Source organism: Scomber scombrus, chromosome 23 (assembly GCF_963691925.1).
Source record: "Scomber scombrus chromosome 23, fScoSco1.1, whole genome shotgun sequence".
NCBI lineage: Eukaryota > Metazoa > Chordata > Actinopteri > Scombriformes > Scombridae > Scomber > Scomber scombrus.
In genome coordinates, this window is record NC_084992.1 from 6,629,393 (window position 1) to 6,655,459 (window position 26,067).

General features: G+C 37.1%; 4 protein-coding genes across 4 annotated transcripts in view; all 4 read right to left on the reverse strand.

Annotated features, from left to right (window-relative positions):
* Positions 1-9,814, reverse strand: part of dysf (dysferlin, limb girdle muscular dystrophy 2B (autosomal recessive)) — a 104,712-nt gene extending 94,898 nt beyond the window's left edge. Inside the window, exons 1-2 of the mRNA XM_062445408.1 lie at positions 9,776-9,814; positions 3,575-3,626 (exon numbers count right to left, since the gene is read on the reverse strand). Of these exons, the coding sequence (XP_062301392.1) occupies positions 3,575-3,626; positions 9,776-9,814 (91 nt within the window). The remainder of the gene's footprint in view (positions 1-3,574; positions 3,627-9,775) is intronic.
* A 1,528-nt stretch (positions 9,815-11,342) lies between these two features.
* LOC134006324 (galactose-specific lectin nattectin-like) lies at positions 11,343-13,419 on the reverse strand. Its single transcript, XM_062445410.1, has 4 exons — positions 13,321-13,419; positions 13,019-13,153; positions 12,832-12,940; positions 11,343-11,464 (listed from the first exon to the last, which is right to left on the reverse strand). The coding sequence occupies exons 1-4, from the start codon at positions 13,417-13,419 to the stop codon at positions 11,343-11,345; spliced, it is 465 nt and encodes a 154-aa protein (XP_062301394.1).
* A 189-nt stretch (positions 13,420-13,608) lies between these two features.
* LOC134006325 (ladderlectin-like) lies at positions 13,609-19,074 on the reverse strand. The gene is made up of 7 exons (XM_062445411.1): positions 18,972-19,074; positions 18,767-18,860; positions 18,361-18,408; positions 17,822-17,931; positions 17,503-17,637; positions 17,313-17,421; positions 13,609-13,685 (listed from the first exon to the last, which is right to left on the reverse strand). The coding sequence occupies exons 2-7, from the start codon at positions 18,822-18,824 to the stop codon at positions 13,609-13,611; spliced, it is 537 nt and encodes a 178-aa protein (XP_062301395.1). The 5' UTR covers positions 18,825-18,860; positions 18,972-19,074.
* Positions 19,075-22,063: 2,989 nt separating this feature from the next.
* Positions 22,064-24,285, reverse strand: LOC134005976 (type-2 ice-structuring protein-like). The gene is made up of 6 exons (XM_062445022.1): positions 24,225-24,285; positions 24,073-24,105; positions 23,510-23,619; positions 23,296-23,430; positions 23,103-23,211; positions 22,064-22,131 (listed from the first exon to the last, which is right to left on the reverse strand). The coding sequence occupies exons 1-6, from the start codon at positions 24,283-24,285 to the stop codon at positions 22,064-22,066; spliced, it is 516 nt and encodes a 171-aa protein (XP_062301006.1).
* Between the last annotated feature and the right edge of the window lie 1,782 nt (positions 24,286-26,067).

The following is a 26,067-nucleotide window of genomic DNA, read 5'->3' on the forward strand; positions in this document are numbered from 1 at the left end:
TTTGTTAAATCTTCTTAATTACATCCCGTACAAATTGTGATATAAATATATTAACAATGGATCACATGACTACTTGTATGTGAATGGAGTTGCTAGTGGCGAGCCCACAGAGATAACGGTCATGTAAGTGTCTTTCAGCTTTAACACTATTGTTTTGGTCAAGTCTTGACAAAAATAAGGGACTAACTAGTGAACATAGTGGAACATTTAGCTGTTAAAGAGCCTTGTATTTCCCAACCTGGTGTGGATCAAAACAGAGCTAGAGGAGAGTGAATATTATAAACTGCTGTGTGTTTAAACCAGGACTATGATTAGCACAGGGTAAAGCTGAAGTTAGCAGGGTTGCCAGATTTTATTTATGTTTTTGACGGAGAACAACACTTATCATTCCAACAACAACACAACAGGAAATCCTCCCTACAGGACATTCATACACATGCCTCATTACCTACACCTGCAGATACAGACACACATGCCCACAATCATGGAAGCACATAAAAAAGAGAGTAAAGTGACTACAATACAGGCTAATCTGGGGAAAGTAGGCAGAAAACAATCTCACTTTTAAGCCACTTTTGGGAAGTTTCTACCAAGAAATATGAGCAAGGGATGTGTGTGATGAACAAATTGAAATGCCAATCATCAACCAATTCAAACATGAACTTCTCAACCCAAATTGGTCAACTTAAAGCGATGGTTCGGCGTATTTTCGACCTAGCGTCATATGCACCATGAGGTCTATCTAATCACAGCCTCAGCCCCTTTTTTTTCATTTGGTCGTAAATTAGTGGAGTTAGAGCCATCAGCCGAATTGCTTAGTACAGGCGCTAACGGAACCACCAGTGTATCTCATAAATTACTCCACTTATACTGCCTGGATTGTTATCAAACTTCTACAGTAGTACAAATAGGGTCTTTACTCATAAATCGATGCATTGGAAAGTTTGTAAGTACACCAGGAGTTTATTAAAATAAAAACTTACCTGATGGCTTTTACTCTGCTGCTACTGCTAAAGCTGTAAACATCTGGCGCGATCACTGAAATCCCGTGTGGTCGCACGATATCCCGCACAGATCTATAAATGTGCTGTGCGGGATATCACACGGTATTTCAGTGGTCACGCGAGATTTCGACGATGTCACCGAACCATCACTTTAAAGGTGCTATACAGTGAACAGAAAAATCACCAAAACGTGCTAACTTTGACAGCTCCTTTCAATCCATAAAACTCTATTAAATCTTCATGTGTTTCAATTTATACTGCATCAATGACATCTTCTGTGCTTGCAGTGACTAACAAGCCCAAATATTCCAATCAATAGCAAGTCCTGGCGAGTCCATACCATTATCAACTGATATTTTAACTTTCATCTAAAGATTCATTCAATGTTTTTGCAAAAACTACCATGATAAAAAGTGCATTGGCAAATAAAACTTAAAAATGTCTGTGTTTCACTAGTATGTACATTTCAGTGTAGTTTAACAAGTTTGTTTATTTTCACTTTCAACTTTTTAAACTATTTTTACATTATTGTTTATGCTTATTAATAAATACAATTGTTTTAAATTTTTTTGTTATCTCTTATCTTCAGGTATCTAATCTTATTTTTCTATATTTTACTGCTATCTTGTTTCTTATGTAATTCCTTGTACTGGGTGAATTATGTCTTTCTCACACACACACACACTTATATTCTCTTTTCTCTCCCCTCCCACAGCTTCCTCGCTATTCAGACAATTTTTTCCCCCCCTTTCGTTATGGTTGCTAATTTCTATAAATGGACATGGTATCTGTTTCTAGAGGGGAGGGAACTCTCTCTCTGTCTCGCTCTCTGTGCTCTAAATTCCTTCAGTTGTTGTAACACAGAAACCCTTGAGACCAACGACCTCAAGAGCTTTCTGAAAAATTCTGCACTTCTGCAAGAAAGTCACCTATTAGGTTCTCTTATACTGGTCGTCTACACATCATGTGAATTATGTTAATTGTTTTTAAAGCAGTTGTTTTGTGGCTTACTTTTCTGTCAATCTGCCTTGTCTGTTCCTACTTAGAAGTGCAGTTAGTGGTTGCCTACATTGCCCACTGACATCCCTAACAGAGAGAGTGCATATATACAGTTTCCATCTGTAAATGACACAGTATGTGGATGGATAGATATAAAACAGAGCAGTTATTTCAGTCTCAATCTGCTGCATTTGTCTTTATTGACTAGAAAGTTAGTTTGAACTGACACCAAAACCCTGACATTTAAAGTTTGTTTAGAGTCATTATTTACTGTCAAAGTCCCATGGTGCTGCTTAAAAAAGGAGAGAAAGTGAAAGAAAGAACTTAGCATTAGTCACTGCTATGTGTCATCTGCTGCATTATAGCAACTGCACTTTAAGGGTTTTGGTTGAAATAAGATTTTAGTTGGTTGGTAATACTGGACACTGGGTACTGGGCAGGTGTAATGACCACCTCTGAAATCAAATACTGTACATTTATTGTAATGTTCAAGGCAGAATGTTGTGACAGACATGTAGTGACATTACATAATTTAGAGAAAACAGACACACACACATAGGTCTGACAGAAACTCTTGTCCATCTGTCTTTGTGAAGTCCAATTTAAATCTTAGACACTGAGGGTTTAGATTTTTAAAGCTGCCAGATCCTCACTTGACTTGTATGAGGTTTGCATTCAGTTTACATTAAGGTTGAGGTAAAAGGGTCCTCACAAGTGTGTAGTACAAGCGTGTGTCTGATGGCACCAGGAAACCGTGTTCGGACAAAGGCAGGATGTTAAGAGCAGAGCTCACCTCATTAAGAAGGCAGACACTGACTTGTGGAAAGAACAACAACAAACTGATGGAAAAACAGACGGTCGCTGAGGACAGGTAGTCACCTTCACATTGTGCTGTTTACACAGAGGTCAGCCAAATGTACTCTCCAAGACTGGTGTGACGTTAATTTCGGACTCAAGTCACAAGTCAAAGTAATCATTATATATCAATACATATCTATATTAGGATGCTTGGGGTTCTCCGAAGGACGTGAACAATTTAAATGACAGGACAATATCTGAGAAACAAAGTTAAAAGTAGTATCACTAAAATTCAAATGGCCTTACAGGCAGGTAACCTGTTGAGGGCCGATGTCATTAGCTGTTGCCTAGTCCCACCTGTGATTGGAGCGCTACTTTCGTTACTCTGACCGAAGGCGACTGAAGACCTGCAGCTGTCCAAAAGCAGTTTTTGAAAAATATGCAAAATCTATAATGCAGTATGTGTATAGCTTATATTTTCTTACAAAAAATTTCGGTTGGGCGTTAAGTCACAAAAATGAAGACTTGCAGCTAGACTTGATTTACGTAAGACTCCTTAAAGATTTGAAAGCAAGCCCTGGGTCTTTACCCAGATGAACTTGCACCTTGACTAGCAAATAAAGGTGTTTGATTTGACTTGAACTTAACCTCAAACACTTGAAACTTGACTTAAACATGAGCAATATTTTCTACAACAACGCCAAAATTTGCTGTACCTTATTGCAATGCATTGTCCTATCACAGATGCCCTGAACCTCCCATGATCCTCTTACCTCTGAAGATGACACTAGCCAGGGGGTCAGAGTGTCTCAAGTTGTTGGCACGCTGAAGAACACAACGTAACATGGTTGAAACCTCTGAAAAGTCCCAAAACCTGCCAGACTAAGAGAACTCGCTCAGAGAGAGAGAGAGAGAGAGGAAACCGGGGTCCAAGTGACAGGCAGGTGATTCGGTTCACCACGTCTGAAGGAACGGCTCGTTACATGACCAGAGGAGCTTTGACAAGGATGTGACCGGCCACCAAAATGAATAAACCAATGATGAGTTGGAAAAAAATGTTAAAAAGTATGAAAGAGAAGTTTGTAGTGCTTTTCTCAGAGTAAAAAGTAGGATTACTATGTCCACTGCCTGAAAAAACTGAAACCAAATCTTTCAAACTTCACTTAGCTTGTTCTGCGAAAGGCAACCACAGCATTACAAAAACAACAATGGTAAAAAAAAAAAAAAAAAAACTTGAATTATCCAGATTGTTTCAGCATCTGTCGGTGTCTGAAACTACAAAATGACAAAATGAAAGCTCTGTCTTTACAGAACCGGCTCCTTTCTCTTCCTGACTCTCTCTGAACTCATTCGTAATGAAAGAGGGCAACAAGCGAGCATGGCAGGAACACACACACCTCACATCCAGAGGAAATCTCAACATTTCCTGTTCTCTTTTCCTCTCTTGTCTCCTAGTTGTTTCCCTATCTTTCCCACATCTTTGCCTCTCCATTCGACTGTACATTCACTACCTCCCTTTGCCTGTTTCTCCTTTAATCCCTACATCTTTCTTGGTCCATTTCATGGATTCATCAAGTGTTTTCAGTAAGCTGTGAAAGTCTCTTAAACACAATGCTGCCTAAACCTTCCCAAATATTTAGCACCATTCTTGGGGGGAAATTAGCCTTAGAAATTGTAGAAAACTTGTAAAAATCAGCATATTTACTGATAAATCGATGTTAATTCTTAATTCCTGAGACTTATCTTTGCTGGATCTGACTCTTACAAAATTAAAAGTTTAGAGACTCAAAATGAGCATATTTTATGGTAAGACATGTGACATTGGTCAAAATGATCATTGAGGCATAGTGTGTCATTTAAGTCCAGATCAGGTCAATAAATCGTGAGGTTTTCTTTAGACTGAGAAAGCTAAACTTTAAAATAGCTAAATAAGAAATACGACTCTAAAAGCCTAGTTTTGTTTTCTTTCAAATCATCCAATTTTTAAGGTATTTTAAAATCTGTCATTGATTGTCTCTTGGATCCTAAAGCTCATTTTAAGATGTAAAAAAAAAAAAAGCCAAGTCAACCCTTTAGGAGCGAACGGGGAGGGGGCAATTAGGTTGCACACACTGTGCACGGACACATAAACACTAACACGTGCACAGTGAGAGAGCGCCACCTGCAGACACGAGGGAGGGTGTACACACTCATATACTTCTGTTAAAAAGTCAGACCTTTGCTCAGTAACTAGTAAATAGCTTCGAAAAAATGCATTAAAATACTTCATGCAATGAATTTTTATTGTATCTTGGCTTCTATCAAAACTGCTCTTGACAGCTATGCATACACCTCAACCATAAACATCCATCATTCATAGTTTTTAGTAACGAGTTTCTCTGTCCTGTATTTGGTCCTACGCTAAACTTGCATTAGATAGCGTTACATTTGTGAAACCCATCAGTTAAACCTCATTGTCAAATCCTTTCCCCCTGTAAAATATTAAAAGGCTTATGTTAAAGCAAATAACATTTTAATCACCTTTATTTGTGATATATTACTACATATCAGGCTGACTACCTCTGTCCTGCAACACATGCTGCTCCTTATCATTAGCTAGCTGCTGTTTGGTAGTCAAGTCAAAGAGTTTTTTAGTGTTAGTCGTTTAAGATTACATTATGAGGATCAATGATGTGGTTTAGTCAAATTTAAAGGGGTTAAAATTTGAAAATAATTGTATGACTAACTTCTTTTATACTAATAACTACTAATACTAATAACTTTTTTTGTTGATCCAGCATACAATTTCTGCTTTTGTGGTGTAACCATAAAAACTTAGAACCAAATAATTAAACTTAAATTGCTTAAAAACACTACATTCTAAAAAAAACACCATATAAACTAGTTTGTCATGATCTCACATTAAATACACTGTCGGTGGATAAAATATTTAATATTAATCATTCTTTTGTGGTTACACCATTTGACATTTTCAGGAGCATTCAGTCTTTTGGTTAAAAAAATTGTGCAAAAATGTCATTTTAAATGACATAAAACCAACAAAAATACATAATATACATTTTAACAAGCCTGATGCTGCTTTTCAAACTATTTAAAAAATTTGTTTTAATTGTTCATATTGTCAACTCTTATTTGTCACTGACTCATGCATGTAGCCATCATGTGCATGTGTGACCCTTTTATACGCTTATTTTACAGCTGGAAACATTAAAAAGTCAGCTGGAGCACATGTTCACGCTAACTAGTTACAGCTGGTAAAATCTGCTAGCTACTCTCATCATTTTAGTTGACAGAATCTACAGTTGTACTCTAGAAATAAGTGATTAAATTACATTTTCTTGAGGTAACTTAATATTTTTACCCAGCAACATCATGATGTCTGTATGTTTGTTTGCACATTTATACAGTAACGTTATGTCAAATGTAATCCATTTCTCATGGCCGTACCTTACTTCTGATTAAAAAACATATTTTGTCTCATATTATACACAGACACCTGACATGTGGATTGTATCTTTGGAAAACTTATGATCTTGATTAGAGTTTAAAATAATAAAGTTCAGTGGGATTGTTTACTCTGTACGGCCGCATGAAATGAGTTTGAAGATAATTGATTTTCGCAAGGATTTAACTTAAGTCTCATCTGTGCTTCAAGCTTTATAACCAATTAGCTCTGCTGTATGTAAGTATATATCATGAACTCATTAACCAAGCACATGACATCCAGTATGTTTTCCTGACTGTCAGAGTTACATGAAAAGGCCTTTTTACAGAGAAGGAGTGCAAGCGTAAAATGTCTCTGAAAGAAAAGATTAAAAGTTTTTGTATTTCTCAAGTTATCTGATGTGTTGATCTGATATCTGGTTGGTCTGCTTATTGACCTCTGAGGGAGCAATAAATGATGAATTAATAAAAACCACATGTCTCTGGTTGTCTTACCACACTAAGTGTTTGATGTCACCATAGATACACAAAAGCTTGTACTATAGTTGGGGGAAAATGCTGTCGGATAAAAGGAATAATAAGATATAATAATAATATAGATAATAATAAGACTGCATATTCAAGTCAGAGCAAAGGCATCAAAATAAGTTCAGTGACAAAAAATATATATATAACCAGTAATAAACATTTAATCATCAAAATAATCAAATGATCATATTGTTCTGTCTAAAAGTAATCAGTCTAATCTGACCCACTCTTCTAAAAGTATCACATCCTCTCAATGTAATGAACTGAAAGAAATGATGCAGCAGTTTTTAAGAGCAGACACAGCAGAGACAGTGTTCAGCTTTCAGTAAGATGAGGCGAGTTAAAGCAGATTAGATATCAGATATCGGCCAGTAGAGTAGGAGAAGCAGAAAAGAAAAAAAAAATCAATGCTTCAGTGCTGTTTTCATGAGTTGTCACTGTTACATAGTTCGCTCAACCACCATGATGACGTGAACTTTTTCGAGTTTAAGCAAATTTCAAATATTCAAATATATTCAAAATATATAACTTCTTATATAAGTAATAACATTGTGAAAAGAGGTTGAATCAGAGTTCTTAATCCACGACAAACTCTGCAGTTACTGAAATAAAAAACAATGAAAACTAGATTAGATTAGATAAACTTTATTAATACCCTGGGAGGGAAACTCATTTGCTACCAAACAACTCATACAATAATTCAGACAATATAATTGAATAAATAAAACACATTATAAACTACGGGTGTATTATTGCTCATAACCAGACAGGTTGGAGTATATTAATCCATTTATATGCCTATAAGTCAACTATTAAAAAGTGATACCTCCAAATGGCCACACTGTGAGCAGAATTATATTTGAAGGTTAAGAAAAATCGGAAAACTGCCAGACAAAATGGCCTGCTTTATTTTAAACATATCCAAAAATGAAACTTGACAAGTGATTACATTTTCAGAAAATAAAGAAGTTCACAACCCTAAAAAAGGAGAAATGAAAACAATTTTTGATTGCATTTTCAAACTGCCAGAACAAAAAATGCAGCTGTTATTCAAATCCAACTTCGGGAGAAAAAGTTGTTCAGCCAGCAGCAGTGATCATATTATTCGTACTTATTTATTCATATATGTGTGCGTGTGTGGTGTGTGTTTGTGTGTACAGCGAGGAGACATCGCACAGCAAATCTCCTCTGTTTCCAATCATCCAGCAGCGTCAACTTACATATATTTTGAGACAAGATATACATCTTAAACTTGACACCAAACATAAGTTTATTTGGTGGACAACACAAATTGTCAGATCTTGATCTAATCTTAAATTGACCACCAACACAACTTCTCTTTTTGGCATATGTTAAACTGCCATAATATAAACACAATAATATATTATCTGATTTGTCCTTATAAAAGAAGAGCGTATGTCTGTTATTTTCATGTATCAGGACAGCTCAGAGTGTATTATTGCTGACTAATACGAGTGACTTTATACACACATTTTATCACCACCATTACAAATTAGCTTTATTCCGGCCCAGATTTTAAATCTGCGGGTCCCGAGCACTGAAGTGTGTGAGTGTGAGTGTGAGTGTGTGTGTGTGTGTGTGTGTGTGTGTGTGTGTGTGTGTGTGTGTGTGTGTGTGTGTGTGTGTGTGTGTGTGTGTGTGTGTGTGTGTGTAGAGAGACGTACTGCAGACGCTGGCCTATATTACACAGGGAAACTTTTGTGCAAGTGTCACGAGTTCATGACACACTTACTGTAAGTTAGAAATGTCAAATCTTCCTCTTCCTCTTATTCTACTGTACTTAATTGTACTGTTATTGTTTAACCAAAATATTACGAGAGAAAGAGAAATTTAAAAAAAGACATGAGACTAACATATAGACTAAAAGATATACAGATTTTTATCATTTCTGTTTTTGCATAATGTGTAAAATGTCTAAATTGTGAAAATTGAGCTATTCAAATATACACAAATGGGTTATTTTTCATCACAGAGTAACATACAGTAGATGATAGCTGCTACATACATTACTGCTGCTTCATTTGAGTCACGTCATTCCTGTAAACTGTGACGTGACTATTTACAGTGCATGCCAACCTGCCACGGCTCAGTTTTTATCTATAGCACCCAGTCTTAGCTCCAGAGTTAGCCAAGAAGCTATTTTTCATCTGTAATCCCTGGACAAATGTTATAAAAGAAAAATACCAAATTTTAGGACAGCTGTCAGGAACATGAATCTCACAGTGGTGCTAAAGTCTTTATGGTACATCATCTGGGAACCATGAAAGTCTTTCCATGTACTGTTTTGTGCCATTTAAAGTAGATGACAGTAAAAACTTTAACCTGTTGCGCTATAGAGGAGAAGTGAGGTGAGTCTTTAGGATTCATTCTCTGGGGAGCACAAATATCTGTACAAACAAATCTGTACAGGCAATGCATTTAAAAGCTGTTGGGCTATCTACCAAGCTGACCATGGCTATTAATATTCATATCCATAATTGTACCCATTTTGACCAACAGAGCATGCGAGAGGTGGAAAGATGGGCGCCCCCAAAGGATAAACTCTGTTGATAGATGGGCGGTAACTATAAACACATCCATGCTTCACTGGAGGAAGACACATACACACACACACACACATTGCAACTATCTGCCACTGCATCATCTGCTTTAGCTCCCATGTTGCCCCCCCCCACCTCCCTTACCCTCAGCCTCTCTCCCACCGCCCCACCCCAAACAGATGGGAAGTCATGAAAGACGACTGGCGGAGGCTTTCCAATAATAACCTCTCAGCTGTTAGAGAGGAGGAGGAAGAGGAGGAGGAGGAAGGGTTCAGTGTTCAAGATCTATATTGTGCCATCCATGTATCACACACACACACAGTGAACTCTTTGCACATGAACTTTATCACTCATTTCCATTTCTTTTCTCTCTTCTGTTTCTTGCATTAACTTCTCTCTCTCACACACACACACAAACAGTCAGAAACCCACCATCCCTACCTTCATAGGTGACGCTGCAATAGGAATCACTGACGTCATCGTCCGGCGTTTGCAGACGCTCAGCACACAGAATAAACACACGCAGCATGGCTCACACACTGTCACACACACACACTCAATCTCAGTCAAATCACAGCAGCAGACACTGTGTGGTCCATATATGAGCGTCAGTATATCCAAAAAAATATGTCCCTAAAATGAGGAGATATCCATGACAGAGGCCGAGAGAGAAAGTGGATGAGAGACACAAGGACTGAATAGTGTCTGAGAGCGCGACTGGTAGAGCTGTAGCTCTCAGCTGTTTCACTCGCCGCCCCTTCGCTGCCTCTCTCTCACACACACACACACACACACACACACACAAGCATGGTGCACTGGCTGACTCATGCAGACACACGCTGTCCCTTCAATCACGACTGGTTTAAAGGGCCAGCAACACACACACACAGTGGCCTTTATTTTTGGGTCACACATGCCTGCACACAAACAATCCAAACTCTGCCAACTTAAACCAACACACGTGGGGGGCTTACACACTTACACACACAGACAAAGGGTAAGAGTGTGTCAGGGAATGTGCTTCCTGGTGCCGATTTGTGCATAGAAAGAATAAAGAAAGAAAAATCTAAGACAAGGTGGTGTAGTATATTCTGTTGAGAATTGTACAGTGAAATCTGGGTTGTAGGTGGAAGTAGATATCACTGTGGTATCACCTCATTTCTAAACCAGCATCTAACGCGAAAATGTAAAAGCATAAACCAAGATACACCAGCAAGTTGACCAGTAAAGCTGAGCTAAGTAAAGCAGTTTATACGTTGAAAACGTGTCCACAGGAGATTGCTTTAAATCTAGAAAATGTTTCAATAGACTGCTGTTCATCTTGACCTTTTCTGTACTTCCCAGGTGTAAACTTTAACTTTGGAAAACAGCATCTGCTTCATGAATATACTTTACTTCCATGAATTTCCATTTAATCTTTGTGTTTCAATTGAATTCTGAGCTTCGTGTTCTTTGGGGACAGCTAAAGATCAAGTGACCTGCCAACAGACGGTGAGCCATCGATTTGGATTGATTGGATGACTACGACACTACACTCATCAATAGGCAGTGCTAGCAGCTTGGTGACATAGTGGCAATTCACAGGGCTATCTTGTGAACCGCTTTAGCTGTGAAACTACATGCAAGCTAGCTGGGTACATGCTAGTGTCAGTCTCCAAACTTATTTTCTCTGCACTGGGCTGTTTATGCCCCACATGGCACAAGTTTCTCAAAACACAAGTTTTCCTTCAAGTCAGTGCAGAAAAATTGCATCTGAATCAACTGCATTAATCTTAGTGATCGAAAATGAGAAGTAAGCCCTCTTATTGTTTCTTAGTACAATCTTTGATCACATGCATTGATGCAATGAACTGCTCATTTCATCCTTCAGGTGGCGCATCAAGCATAATTTTCTCAAGTCAATACTTTACATTAAACAGACACTTGTTTCAATGTTTGAGCCTTTTAATTACTTCATGCAATAACAGACATTTGAAGATACAAATATGGTTAAGTATGCAAAAAACATCTACACAACTCCTGTGGTCATGACATTGCATGTATCTGTGCCATCTTGAGATATCATGCATTTTTTGGCACAGACAAATTGCCTTTTGTGATGGCAAGGCTGGTCGTCAAATTTCTTTCCACCTGTAAAGAAAAGAAAAAAAAAGTTAAACTGTCTGCTTTCAGTCAACTGATTTAATCCAGAACACACATAGGCTAACGCCTGTGAATTTGTGGAAAGTTGTTATATTCATGAGGAATCTTGCTGTACATTCATGTAACATTTCGACTAACTGGAGACAAGGCCGTAGCCAGGATTTTTCAAATACCGAGGTCAAAAAGAAAACTACAAATTATACCTTAGGTTAAAATAATCCATGATGTATTTAAAACGCTTTTTTGCTGTGCATTTCTCAGTCATGGTCACTCTTGTGTTCCAGTTCTTTCTTATCACTTCCAACTTTGCAAATTAAATCAACTCCTATTTCAGTATTCTACAACTTCCATGGTTGTATATTTAAAAATTGTATATTATTTTCTTTGTTTGTTCTTAAAATGTGAAATGGAGCACGGCCTGCTGGGAAAGGGAGAAAAGGGCTCATCCAATGAATGAACAGTTTGCAAAATAGGGTCATGTCCAATTCACAAATGTAGACAACATATTTCTGGCGATTTTCAAGTCGCAGTTCAACATCTACTGCAGCGAATATTTTTTCTGGAAGTGAGCACTATATAACTGCTACTTAAAAATCTCCAGTAATATGTTGTGTATATTTGTGAATTTGTGACGAATCTGCTGACGGAAGCACAACACAGCTGGAGCTGTTCGGTAAGGAAACCAGTTAAATTGGACACCAGTTGGGACACCAGGGCCGGTGAAAAAATTACCGAATTTCAAGGCCTCACTCCACCGCTGGCTATAGCCGACTACTTTCGTTTTGACATGGCAGCGGTATCTGCAAGTACGTGTCACATGACGGTCCGTTGATGCAAGGATAATTGTCTCGTCGGCTATTTTCACTTCACAACAAAACGAAACTTCAAGAAAAAAATACCGAGGACACGACCTCGGTGTCCTCAATGGTAGCTACGGCCATGACTGGAGATCATCATCATATAGCACTTTTCAAAATTTAAAGTGTATCACTTAACAATTGGAGTAATTAAGATAACTGTTTAGTTGAAATTTTGTTTAACTGTATATCACAGGACTGCTAGCAAAGTTTTGTTGCTAGATCTAAAAGTACAATTACATATGGACACAAAAGCTATGTATACTTGAGCCAGACCATGGGGTGCTTTAAAAGTAAGAGTAAAACCAAACAACAATGCAAATCTCTTAAAATCTAAGCGTTTGCACAAACCTAAAAATACTGCAGCAGTTTCATGCCTTTGTCAAGCCAAATTATTATTTGATCTGCTCAGTTAAGCACTAGTAGTTTCAGTGAGCAATTGTGTCATAAACCAATGGAAACCCTTTTGTCAACCTAGACTGAGGTAACTAAATTTACCTCCAAAGTTCATCACCAGACAGTTTGCTCTCTTGCCACCGTCAGGCTGTCCTGGAGACCAGTATGTAAAGCTGAAAGGGGAACCGTCACTCCAGAACCAAGTGCCCTCCTAGAAGATACAACACATTACTATATAGTGGACAGGATGATTTATTTAGCAACGTTCACATTTAGTTCAACAACATACCTGTTGTGCATCAGAGCCTCCAAGCCATGTCAGTGGATACGATTGAGTTACTTTCTGTATCATACTTTGAATCACATGATGCTCATCAAAGCTGTGCACTGATGCAAGGTTTCCACCATGTGACTGACAATGTTTCTACACAGGCAGGAAGAACAGAGACAATGGAGTTGTGTGGAGCCACGCATGAGATTACATAAAGACAAAACAAATTAGAAAAATGTGCCAATTAACACCACATGTATGTCTGTACCAGCAAAATGAACAAAGACACATTCTGTAATGATCCAAATCATCCTGATTACCTCAGCATCAGCCCAGGTCTTGACAGTTGAAACAAAGAGGAAACAGCGATTGTTGGAACCAGTCCAGTCAGCAGGACAAGATGTTGACCTCTTAATCATAGCCTTTCCTTAAAAAATAAAATGAAAGCTTAACATAGCATTCATTCAGGCAGTTACGTACATGTCTTAAACTCAGATATTCAGTGAGAACAGACAAACATTACCCCATTCAGCAAAGTGAAGCCCAAATTAAGTAATAAAGAAACATTTTAGGTGCAAGGGGATTATCAGACTTTGCCATTTCTGCCCTTACCCCTCGTTGCCATGGTAAGCACCATCATGACACAAACCAGCAGAGAGACAGCCAGCATCCTCATGGTAAAGATCTTAAATGAAGATAGGCATGTTAGTAATTATTCTGAAGAGAACTATTGTGAGCACAGGACACAGAGACAATGATGAGACAATAGAAAACCCTGCTGCAAGATGACTCATCTTTTTTCTCAGCTTGTAGCTACAGTCAGCCTATGTGGAAGTGCTGAGGTTAATAAAAAAAAGTTTAGTTGCTCAGGAGTCAGTTAACACACATTTCTCTAATAATTGTTTGGAAACTATTTTTTGGGGGAGGAGTTTATACCCCAATTTAGGAGATTCAATCAAATTGGAAATTGCAACACAGCTACTAAACTAGTAGCAGTCAGCATTGTCAAGACAGCTTGTGATTGATCAATGGCTCAAATTCACAAAACAATTTTCCATTGAACTCAATACAGAAAATTTGGCCAAATACAACATCTGAATCAAAATTCATTGATATTCGTGATTGGATTCCCCACTTCCAAAAAACCCATTTCAGCTGTGTTGTCAAAAAGCAAGGTAAAGAGTTAAGCTGAAATATCTCAACAATTAAGGGACAAGTTGTACCCCCAAGAGGCCATTAAATATTGAATAGGTCAGAATGAAATTTGGTGCAGATGTTCACAGTACCCACAGAATGAATCCTAACGATATCTGTGATTCCCTAATGGCATCGCAGGTGGGTTTCTGGGTCAGACAGGAGGAGAAGCCAAATGCAGACAAACACCAACATGCAACAGGCTTACAGGCTGTCAAAGCAGAGGCAGTCCAAAAGGTCAAAGCAGGCAGGATGGGTTGAACACAAGCACACACTGAAACAGCTTCGTTGAACTGGCATGGAATGGCTCACAAAGACTGATATATGTAGTACTGGGACTGATAGGGTAATGAGCAGCAGGTGCACAGTGGCAACAGGTGAGTGTGTGAACCTGGAAGGAAAGTTTCGGGACATCTGGTGGTCAGGTGGAGAATGGCAAAGACTACAGAAGAGAGTGTGGCACTGAAAGACAAGGTGAACACAAACAGGACTGTGACATATGGTACCTCTAGTATCACCAGCAGGTCAAACATTTATTTTATTCAATGAAATATCTTGACTGATCTACTGCATCGATTATCAACAAATTGGGTTAAGAAATTCAAGGTTTTCAAGGTTCAATTGAAGACTTTGGTGATTTATTTTTGATTCTGACTGAAATGTCCTTTACATGAAGTACTGTGCAAAAGTTGTTTAGATGTTTAGATTCTTTATCCATATTGCAAAACCATCAGGGATACGTCTCATCAACCCCAAATTTATTCTGCAGCATGACAACGACCCCAAAAATACAGTCAGAGTCATTAAGAGCTAACTTCACTGACATGAACAAGGAGTCCTACAACAGATGGTTGATTTTTAAAGCTGTCTAAAACTTTTGCATTCTACTGTATATTGGATGGATTGCTATAAAATGTGTTACAGACATTCATGTTCTTATGAAGCCACCCATGGGTCATGTGATTGACAAAAAACTGTGATATAAACTGCAGGACTTGGGAGAGATTGGTAAAATGACAGCATAATTTACCTATCTGTGCGTCCAGCAACTGTAACTATGCCTTTATTTATAACAACGGTTGAATGGTTGGTTGAAGTTGAAACCAAAGGATGCTTTGCCTTTACAACACAGCATCTTCCATCATATCGGTTACTATTGATCCTGTAAGTGTTCCTCTCCGGAGAGGCATGGTGTAATTAAATTTCCTCTTAAATGACTTCAGAGCAGGAGCAGGATGCTTGAAGAAAAGCTACCTAGTTGTTGTACTGCATAATTTGACTGAACAGATCTGATGCTATGATACTCTTTAAACTCTAAATGAGGTGTTGCCCATTTTCAAAAGTAGGTTGTAAAAATGTAGAAATGAACAGTGTAATATTAAATAAATACGCAAATAGAGTTCTGGTTTGTTCATTCTTCAAAGTATGAGGCTCATTAAGATAATCAAGCGCTTAGAGAGACAGAGCAAGAGTCTGTCTCTGCTGATAGCAAAGGAGAATATTATGGTTTTATTCGTCTCTCTTCCTCTGACAATGCTGGCCACAGCACCACCTTCTGGACAAATTACTGTACTGCTACCTTCTTATTCTGTCCATCCTTCATTGTTGACACAACCTCTCCTCCTCAGTCCTTCAATATTATATTAAATTAAAAACAGTAAATCCTCAAATTCTGCAAGGTAAGTTTTAATGTCCCATTCCACTCAATTAGTGATTTCACCTTCACTGTTCAGAATGAAGATATTAGTGACCCTTCTGTGGTATGTTCATGTCTGCCATGTCTATGAAGGGTTGCTAACATTACAACCAGGAGCCTTGTTAAATTAGCTTTGAAATAGGTCTGCAACCAGTTTACAGCTGCAGTTCTGGCAACTCTTAGAAACTCTCCTGCTTAGAATTGGATCCCAGTCAGTGTGATATTAGAAAATGAGAGCAGATCATCATCTTGCAAGCATTTGGCCTCACCTTCACCAATTTGCTTTTATACTAAGTTCTCGCTCATGTTTCTTAGTACAATCATCCTTGTTCATACATGCATTTCAAAATGAACTGCTTATTTAATCCTTTGGGTGGTGCATCAAGCCTGACTGTTTTTTAGTACAATTTTTGATCACATGCATTACAAAATTACCTGCTCATTTCATCCTCCAGGTGGCGCATCAAGAATAATTTTCTTGAGTCAATACTTCAAGGATTCATTAGACAGACAAACTTGTTTCAATATTTGAGCCTTTTAATTACTTCATGCAATAACAGACATTTGAAGATACAAATATGGTTAAGTATGCAAAAAAGCATCTTCCCAACTCCTCTGGTCATGACATTGCATATATCTGTGCCCTCTTAAGAGATATCATGCTCTTTTGGCACAGACAAATGGATAACTCAAATTGCAAGGCTGGTCGTCAAATTTCTTTGCACCTGTAAAAAAAAAAAAAAAAAAAAAGATAAACTAAAGGCTAACACCCGTGAACTTGTGGAAAGTTGTTATATTCATGAGGAATCTTGCTGTACATTCATGTAACATTTCGACTAACTGGAGATCATTAACTCCAACACACTGCCTTACATAGAGATATCCACATTGACATACGAGGAAAGTTTAATTTGTATAGCACTTTTCAAAAAAAAAAATTCAAGTATCACTAAAAACAATTGGAGAGTAATTAATTAAGAAAAATAGTTTAGTAGAAATTTAGTTTAACTGTATATCACGGGACTGCTAGCAGAGTTTTTTACTAGATCTAAAAGTGCAATTACATATGGACACAAAAGCTACAGTATGTATACTTGAGCCAGTCCATGGGGTGCTTTAAAAGTAAAGAGAAAACCAAACAATAATGCAAATCTCTTGTTCTTCATGACTTATTTCATAAAAAGCGTTTGCACAAACCTAAAAATACTGCATCAGTTTCATGCCTTTGTCAAGACAAAGAATTATTTGATCTGCTCAGTTAAGCACTAGTAGTTTCGGTGAACAATTTTGTCATAAACCAATGGAAACCCTTTTGTTACCCTAGTTTAGTTTGAGCAGCGTCAGTTTGCATTCTGAATTGTTGACCCCAAACCCTGCTCAGACCTCCAGGAAAAAAAGTTTCAAGCTAAATTTAAAATTTACCTCCAAAGTTCATCACCAGACAGTTTGCTCTCATGCCACCGTCAGGCTGTCCTGTAGACCAGTATGCAAACCTGAAAGTGGTACCGTCACTCCAGAACCAAGAGTCCACCTAGAAGATACAACACATTACTATATAGTGGACAGTATGATTTATTTAGATACTTTCACATTTAGTAAATCAACAACATACCTGTTCTGCATCAGAGCCTCCAAGCCATGTCTTTGGATATGAATGAGTTATTCTCACAATCGCACCTTGAATCACATGATGCTCATCAAAGCTGTGCACTGATGCAAGGTTTCCACCATGTGACTGACAATGTTTCTACAGAGGCAAGAAGTACAGAGACAGTGGAGTTGTGTGGAGCCACACAAAGGAGATATAACATATCAAGTAATTCAAAAACACACAAAGAAAATGTGCCAATTAACAACCCATGTAAGTCTGTACCAGCAGAATGAACATAGTGTACAAGCATTCTGTAATGAATCCAAATAATCCTGATTACCTCAGCATCAGCCCATTTCATGGATGTTGGAACAAAGAGGAAACAGCGACTTTTGAAACCAGTCCAGCCACCTGGACAAGATGCTGACCTCTCGATTTTGAGAGCCTTTTCTAAAAAATAAATTTAGAGAAGAAAAAGAAAAGAAAAGAAAAATCTTAACATAGCATTTGTTCAGGCAGAGCTCTGACATCATGCTTGTTTTAAGCCAGTGGCCTTGTTTGTTTTCAGCATTGTTTCACAGTCACTTACTCATCCACAGCTGTGTGACAGGTAGCATCCAATCACATTCACACAGGTTTACACCACAGACATTTTAACCTGACACAATCACAGTTTACGCTAATGATTACGACGTTAGTTGCTGCAGCTCCGTCCAACACCCTAACCTCTTCCTTGACTGGTATTTCATGTTGTTGATTTAAAGGAGACATATTATGTTGTCTGTGATTTTTCTGATATTCATATATTTTTGAATCAAATGAGTGAAGTTGCAGTTATAAAAAATCAATTAAGTGAAAGAAACTTAAAAACCAACTCACCTTGTTGAGTTAATGGTTCCAATTTAGCTCTGAAATCTATGTGTGGACCTGCAGGTTTGAGACAGAACTTATTGACTTGGCTCATCTGCTGTTGTCTTTCTCACACAAGCATCAAAATTACAGTCATTACTATAATCAGCTTCATATTCTTTTAAGTGAAGAAAAGGACAAGTTTCAAACTGATCCCGTTTTGGACACTCTGGTGGGACTTTGACCCACGATTGAAAAATATTCCAATATTCAGCCAGAACTTCTTTTTCAGGAAATATTGATTGTGAGTGAACACAGACAAACATTGCCCCATTATGTATAGTGAAGCCCAGAAATGATAAGGAAAAACACATTTTAGGTGCAGGAGGATTTTAAGTCCTTTTCATTTCTGCTCTTACTCAACATTAATACTCACCAGCCGTAGTAAGCACCATCATGGCACAAACCAGCAGAGATACAGCCAGCATCTTCATGGTAGAGGTGGTATGGATGGTAAAGATGATGATTATCTTAAATGATGATAGACAGACATGTTAGTAATGCTTCTGATGAGAACTACTGTGAGCACAGTAGCCTTAGAGGAAGCAGAGATGATGATAAGAGATAGCAAAAAAGAAAAACCTGCTGCAAGATGATCTTTTCGTCTTTCTTCTCAGCCTGTAGCTCTGGTCAGCTTGTGTAGCGGTGCTGAACAAGAGAGAGACCAGCTCTTATATACAAATCCTGAACAGTGCTTTCAATAAACACCACAACCCAACTCCACCCCTGTGTATGAATCATAAAATGTGGCTATAGGTAAAGCCCTAAGAAAAATGTTTTATTGCCATGTGTTGCTGCAATGAAACATGACACACAAAGTCCTCCTGTGACAGGATCTTAATTAATGACAGCAGGTTACCTGCAAACCTGATAGATTAACTGTTCAGGAAAGAGATGAATTTGATATTTGTTCTAATTATACTGGATCATAAAACGATTCATTGTAAATACAGTACAACTTGTAGTAACCCTTTACATTACAGCCATGGGTGAACAAAAGGGTAACAATCTGGTAGTTTATAAAGAATTGGTACTATATTGCAGATATCTGTCCTAATATTAGGGGGCAGTTACAGTCATGGCCAAAAATATTGGCACCCCTGCACTTCTGTCAGATAATGCAACACGTCCCCCAGAAAATTATTGCAATTATAAATGTTTTGGTATTCACGAGTATTTCTTTTGTTTGCAATGAAAAACACACAAAAAAGAGAAAAAAGTCAAACCTGATAAAAATTTAACACAGAACTGGACAAAATGATAGGCACCCTCCGCTTAGTATCTGGTAGCACACCCTGTGGCAAAAATAACTGAAATTAATCACTTCCTGTAACCATGAACTCTCAACACTCACATTATGTATGTGTTTACTATGATTGGGTTTTATTTTTATTTCTCAAATTCCATGTTTTTTTTCAATTTTTTCTGTTAAATGTTTGTTTTATGTAAAGCACATTGAGTTGCCACTGTGTATGAAATGCGTTATATAAATAAAACTGCCTTGCCTTGCCTTGCCTTTGTGTCAGCAGTGGCCTCCTACCATAGTGTCAAGTACAGAGGTGCCAATATTTTTTGAATTTGATGATAACAAGACTGCAAATGTGGCAGATATCCACTTGATATGACTAACTCAGACTGCTGAAACCTCAAAATGACCGTATGAACACTGGGGCCCCCATCACTTACATTGAGAACATAGTTGAAGGGGATCTTTTAATATCGAGTTTGAACAGGAAGAACAATTACAGCAAAGAAAACGTATTTCATTGTTCATACTGTTGGTTTAATTAAGACACTCTTGAACTGTCCTTTAAAGAGAATTCATACAATATTTTTTTTTTTAACTACCTATTCTAGTATTACAGGGTACAGTATGCATATAACTGGGCAACAAGTTTGGGGGAAGCCCATATTATATATATAGTCTGCACCTATACTGTGTTTGAACTCACCATATAGTTGCATTTGTACACCATATTTCATGTTTTTGTTCTAGAGTATGAAATTGGCTTACAGCTAATTTATACTGTAGAATATTTTGACCAATGATTTTAGGACCAGGACATTGTCCGACAAAATAAACAAAAACCAGGTTTATGACAGCAGCTGTGCTGTGAGATCAGCTCTAACGACTTTTACAATGATACAGTGATACAATTCCAGTGAAGCCATAAAACATCATATATCAGTATTGGAAATCAGCCAATAGGAAAATATCTGATATTGGCAAAAAGTCCAATATCATTCATCCCTATTCTTAACTTTCTCTGTAATTCCAAATAAAATATTGAATGGAAATCCATGAACACAGATTTCTACCATATGATTATTTTTACCATTCAAGTTACCAGTAGAGGTGAGACTTTGTAATATGGGTCAACTGACCTTTTCACCCCCAGTGTTTCAGTGGAACAGGGCGTTGCTGAACAGAACTATCACTCTCATTTAATCCTATCCTGGATAAATATGTCATGGCTATCATCCAGGGCTTAGACCCACGAGGAACTGATGTGTTAGATTTCATTGGAAAACAAATATTGATCAAACTTGAATCAGCTGCTGTTGCCACGTACTGAACACTGAATATTTGATCTTTTTGTGTTAAGATCAAATATTCAATCAGATACAGATACCTTTTTGGTACATTATCCAAATAGACTTATGCAGAATATGGGTATATGTAATTAAACAATTGTAAGCTACATTCATTTTATTTCAAATGTATCAATTACACTTCAGTCAACAATGAAAATCAGCACGAACATCCTCATCTTGAAGTACTGCTCAGCAACTTTCAAAAGAAAATGTAAAATTCTAGGTTACAAATAACATCAAATCAACTGACACTGATTTTCCTGTTAAAAAACTCTAGAAACACACAAACGAATGAAATGTATAAGTATAACTATCTGAATACAAAACGACATGATTTACATCCAAAAGTGCAGAAAGATACTTGAACAAGTATTTATTTTGGATGACCAAGACCATCTTCCCCCTCATGCCACATGTAGAATTCTGTGTCTTTATTGTCCCGTTCATACACTGTTACGTTGTTTTAACTCGTTAGCTTTTGACTTGCAACCAGAAGGGACAGAGGAAGAACAAAAAGACAGTGTATGGTTGTAAATGGGCACAAATAAGATTGTTGTTCCTCCTTTGAAAATAAGTCAAGTTTCTATGATGTAACATTAATGTGATGTCGACAAATGATTCAAAAATGTATATGTTCAGTATTAGTTGGTTTTTTTATGATGAAATGTAGGAAAATAACCCCTCCCCCATTGAAAAAGAGCAGCACTGTAGATTTAACACAGACTCACAAACCAGCTTGTTTCAATGCTTCAGCCTTTTACTTTTAAATTAGACAATAAAGACCAGTTCACTCAGATTAAGGTGCTAAAAGCATTCTTTTCAAAACACATTCAGTCTGCTCTTGAGGCACAAGACCTTAGAGACAAATCAAACTTCTCTTTATGTCACTTGTCGTTTGGTTCCTTTGAGTAGCGTTACAGCAATAGAAAAGAAATTAGATGACAACTAAGATATACTGACTTGAGATTATATGAGACTGATGAAACTGAAACAAATGCGTTTGCACATATAAACACACAAATCCACTATCCAGGGATTTTGACAGGCGCTTCCTGTCTCAATGTCAGCCCAGGAATCATCAGATTTTCTTGGCACAGACGAACGGACGTGGACTGTTACACCTATCATCATCCCAGCACTTTTTTTCTGTGAATACCACACAAAAAAAAAACAGGAGCGTTTGTTCTATATCTGTATACCAACAGCACCAGTCAGAAAATTGCTGAACGTTAAAGCATGATGATAACTGTGGTCAAATCTTTCAACCTTATATCGGTGTGTTTTTAACCTCCACTGGGGTCAACAGAAATAAGCTTATGTTGATTAAGACAGGTGGTGAGTTGGAGTTAGTTGGAAAAGGAAGTTCTGTTTGCTTATGGCTTAAGGGATTTTATTGTTACTATGTTATTATTTGTGTAGGACTCAATAACCACACGTGTAGCTCCGTTCGCGTTGCGTTTTTTGAACACATTACATTTTACGACCCTTGCCATACATCACTGCTGTAAGCCTTAAAGGCACAGTAACCTGTCACTAGCAGTGCATAACATAACAGAGTCCAACAGGACACAACAATGACACAATACTGAATGTTTTCAGATATAACGGATTAAAATGCAGATTTAAAGATTGTGTAATAATACTGTATTAGTTTTTGCTGACTGAGTATCGAATTACCATCACTGAAGTACACATTCTAGGTATCTTCACATTATTTAATCATATCGTTATTATTAGTATTATAAAGGAAGTTTTATTTTCCATCAAATGCTACATTAATGTTTGTTTTTCATGTTTTTATGTCTCATTGCATGTGAGGCACTTGTTGCATGTAATTCGTTGTAAAGCACTTTGAGCTGTATTTCTTGTATGAAAGGTGCAATACAAATATTACAATACAATACATACAAAAATATTATCATTGGGACAAATTTCAAAACATTATAAGTTTCTTTTTTCAGTGTTTTCTTTAACCCATTATCATTTATGCCACTCATAAATGAAAAGTTATAATCCTCATGATTTTTATGAAATTAAACTGCTTTTTGATGCAATCTACATGCTTTTAAGAAATACAACTTTTAGCTCTCACTGGAAATAAATGTACTTTAATTTACCTCCATAGTTTATCAGCAAACAGTGCTGCCCAAAATCATTGTCAGGCTGTCCAGAGCACCAGTTCTGATAAGTGAAATGTGAACCGTCGCTCCACAGCCAAACACCCTCCTAGAAGAGAACAGAATAGAATATAAGATTTTTTTTTTTTTTAAATTAAATTAAATGATGTACTACAATGAATAAAATCATTACCACTTGTGCATCAGAACCTCCAATCCAAGCTGGCGTGAACTCATAACTGACTCTCAATATCAGCTTCTGAATCTCATGGTAGTCGTGTATGTTATGTACGGATGCGAGGTTCGCATTCATGGACTGGCAGCTTCTCTACAATCACAATATGTCAATTAGCCAGTTATCTTAAGCATAATAAACTGGAAGACTGAACTGAAATTGTCCTGATTACCTCAGCTTTCGCCCAATTCATGTTTCGTGGATCGTAATGGAAACAGTGACCGTTGAACTCAGTCCAACCAGCAGGACAAGATTTGGACCTTTTGACCAGGTGACTCTTAACTGAGAACAAATATGAGAATAATGGAGAATTTTAAGTCATTCAATTCAAAAAGACTCTCTGGCCTCTCTTTACCGGTCAGTTTCACAGCTGACTTTCAAAGAAATAGTTTGACATTTCTTGCCATAGTAGCATGAGAGATACTTGTCATTTAAAGAGTGCAGCATGTTTTATTTTTAAACCTTTACAAAGCCAAAAACATAAAAGCAAAGGAGAAAGCAATGCATTAAAATACACGTTTATCTGCTCTTACATGAGCTGTTATTGTTAGCAGGTCTGGCTACCTTAAAAAGTGAAAATATACACTTTGAAATTACAATTGCAGTAACAGTCTGATCTTTCATTTTTCATTATCAGAGTTATAATAGTAGTTTCTCCCTTTAAATAAAAGTAAAAACTGGTAATTTAACACCGAATCTTGTTCTGGTAAGGACGAACAAAGAATACACACTGACCTATTTGGTCCTTCGCCTCTGCCTCTGGAAGAGCTAGAAAGTTTGACATACAAGTTACTGATTTTTTAAATCTGTATTTGTCATATAAAGACAAATACAATTCCTCTGTTCACCTTACTTAAAATATCATTATAATATAATATAATGCTTACCGGCAGCTCTGGTGAGAGCCATCAAGGCGCAAACGAGTGCGGAAACAGCCAGAATCTTCATGTTGGAGATGATGGTGTCAACTCAGGACGAGCAGCTCTTATACACAGTTACTTATCTCGACATCTTATACACAGTAACTTATCTCGACATCTCCCACAAAACAGGGAACATGCAAACACTCATGAAGAAATACTATTACAAGAGCATACTCAGGAGATTACAGCACAATATTTAACTGGAATGTAACAAAAAGGATATTTAGTGTATTTTAAATGTTTGGTCGCCTAAATCTGTAAACTCACTCTATTCTATTTAATTTCCTCTTTGTAACTCAACTTTTATGTCTATTTTCTGCTTTTATATTTTTTCCTTTTATTACCCCTCCTAACATTTGTGGTTTTATCTTATTCATCTTGTATTACCTTTTACTGTATTTGGGTATTTTTATTTATTTTTTACATTTTCATCCTACCTTTGGTGTGTTTCCTCATTGCAGATTCATGAGAGTTATGATAGCGTTTCCTCATATCCTGTTTTTAGATTATGTAAAACACTTTGTATTACATTACAATGTATGAAAAGTGCTATACAAATACATTTTGATTGATGGATTGAAAAACAAACAAACCTCTATCTTTAATTATAATCATTTAACAAAATGTTAAATTCAGACTGTGAAATTTAAAGTTTTTTTCTTACAGTTTAGACTTGTAACCATATTTATATTTATGTGAGATTTTCATCATCACTATTGGTGACACAGGAGAAATTATGCGACAGAGATAAACGATAACTGATGAAATAATTTCTCAACTTCTGTTTTCAATTCGTGGGAAAGATGCATCGTGGGAAAGACGTATTGTGGCGATGACATATCAGGTTTCATATCAACTATCTTTGTGCTTTGTGGATTTTGGAGAAGTATTTTTTCATGTAAATTCAATGTGTCTATTTTTGATAAATAAAAAAATTAACCTTTGTGCATTGCTTCACATAATATAGAAGTACTCAGATGCATCAGTGTGTAAGATTTACTGCTGCTCAAGGTGGAGTTGTTTTTTAGTTCAGTGATTCCCAACTGAAGAGTCAAAAGATAAATTTAAGGGATTGTGAAATTAACTGGAGAGGAAAAAGGAAAAAAATAACATAACATCAAGTTCTGATACATAAATTTGGATTCATTTTTCAGGCTTTTCTCTAATTTTTCATTGTTTTGTGAAATACTGAAGACCTCAAATCGACATTTAAATGAAACCATGTGGTGAAAAGTCTCTTTGGTGGAACTGCAAACAACTCACGATACAGCACCAACCAGACACTGTTTCTTACCAAGAGGACATAAATAAAAATATTAAACTACAGGTAGCAAAAATCGCAACTGAAAAATGACCCTAGACTTTCTCCCTAATAGGCCCACCACGTCGCCACGTAAAAAAACAGTCACTAACAGGATTGTCATCATATCTCATAGTAGCCTATACCAAATATTATGCTTAACAATATTATACCAAGGTATTTGCAGCAAGTAACATCACAAAACCAACCAATTAATTGTACAATTCTGCTGTGATTAATGATCATCAATTTCCTCCTTATAATAATGCAACTATAAACCCCAGGCTTGTAGTCTATGTTAGGCTAAGTGTCAGCTCATAGCCCACCACGCAAATGACAGAGAAACTAACAGCACTCAGTTAGAAGACAGTGTCATTTTAACTCCCCAAACTTTTGGTTAAATGTGGAGCTTTATTTAGTCCCTTTCCCCACTCGCTAGCATGTCAAAAAGTGATACCAATGGAAGTTTTAGGTTTTCCACTTTCACTCAACACCATGGTCTTCTAT

Excerpts from the sequence above, each read along its gene's own strand:
- LOC134006324 (XM_062445410.1), bottom strand. The coding sequence starts at position 13,419 with ATGATTAAGAGGTCAACATCTTGTCCTGCTGACTGGACTGGTTCCAAC. Across the intron at positions 12,941-13,018 it reads GAGGCTCTGATGCACAACAG|GAGGGCACTTGGTTCTGGAG; the intron begins GTATGTTGTTGA and ends TGTATCTTCTAG. Across the intron at positions 11,465-12,831 it reads TCTGGTGATGAACTTTGGAG|GTGGAAAGAAATTTGACGAC; the intron begins GTAAATTTAGTT and ends TTTTCTTTACAG.
- LOC134005976 (XM_062445022.1), bottom strand. The coding sequence starts at position 24,285 with ATGAAGATTCTGGCTGTTTCCGCACTCGTTTGCGCCTTGATGGCTCTC. Across the intron at positions 23,431-23,509 it reads TGAATTGGGCGAAAGCTGAG|AGAAGCTGCCAGTCCATGAA; the intron begins GTAATCAGGACA and ends TTGTGATTGTAG. Across the intron at positions 23,212-23,295 it reads GAGGTTCTGATGCACAAGTG|GAGGGTGTTTGGCTGTGGAG; the intron begins GTAATGATTTTA and ends GTTCTCTTCTAG.
- LOC134006325 (XM_062445411.1), bottom strand. The coding sequence starts at position 18,824 with ATGAAGATGCTGGCTGTATCTCTGCTGGTTTGTGCCATGATGGTGCTT. Across the intron at positions 18,409-18,766 it reads GATGGTGCTTACTACGGCTG|GTCCACACATAGATTTCAGA; the intron begins GTGAGTATTAAT and ends TCAAACCTGCAG. Across the intron at positions 17,932-18,360 it reads GGAACCATTAACTCAACAAG|AAAAGGCTCTCAAAATCGAG; the intron begins GTGAGTTGGTTT and ends TTTATTTTTTAG.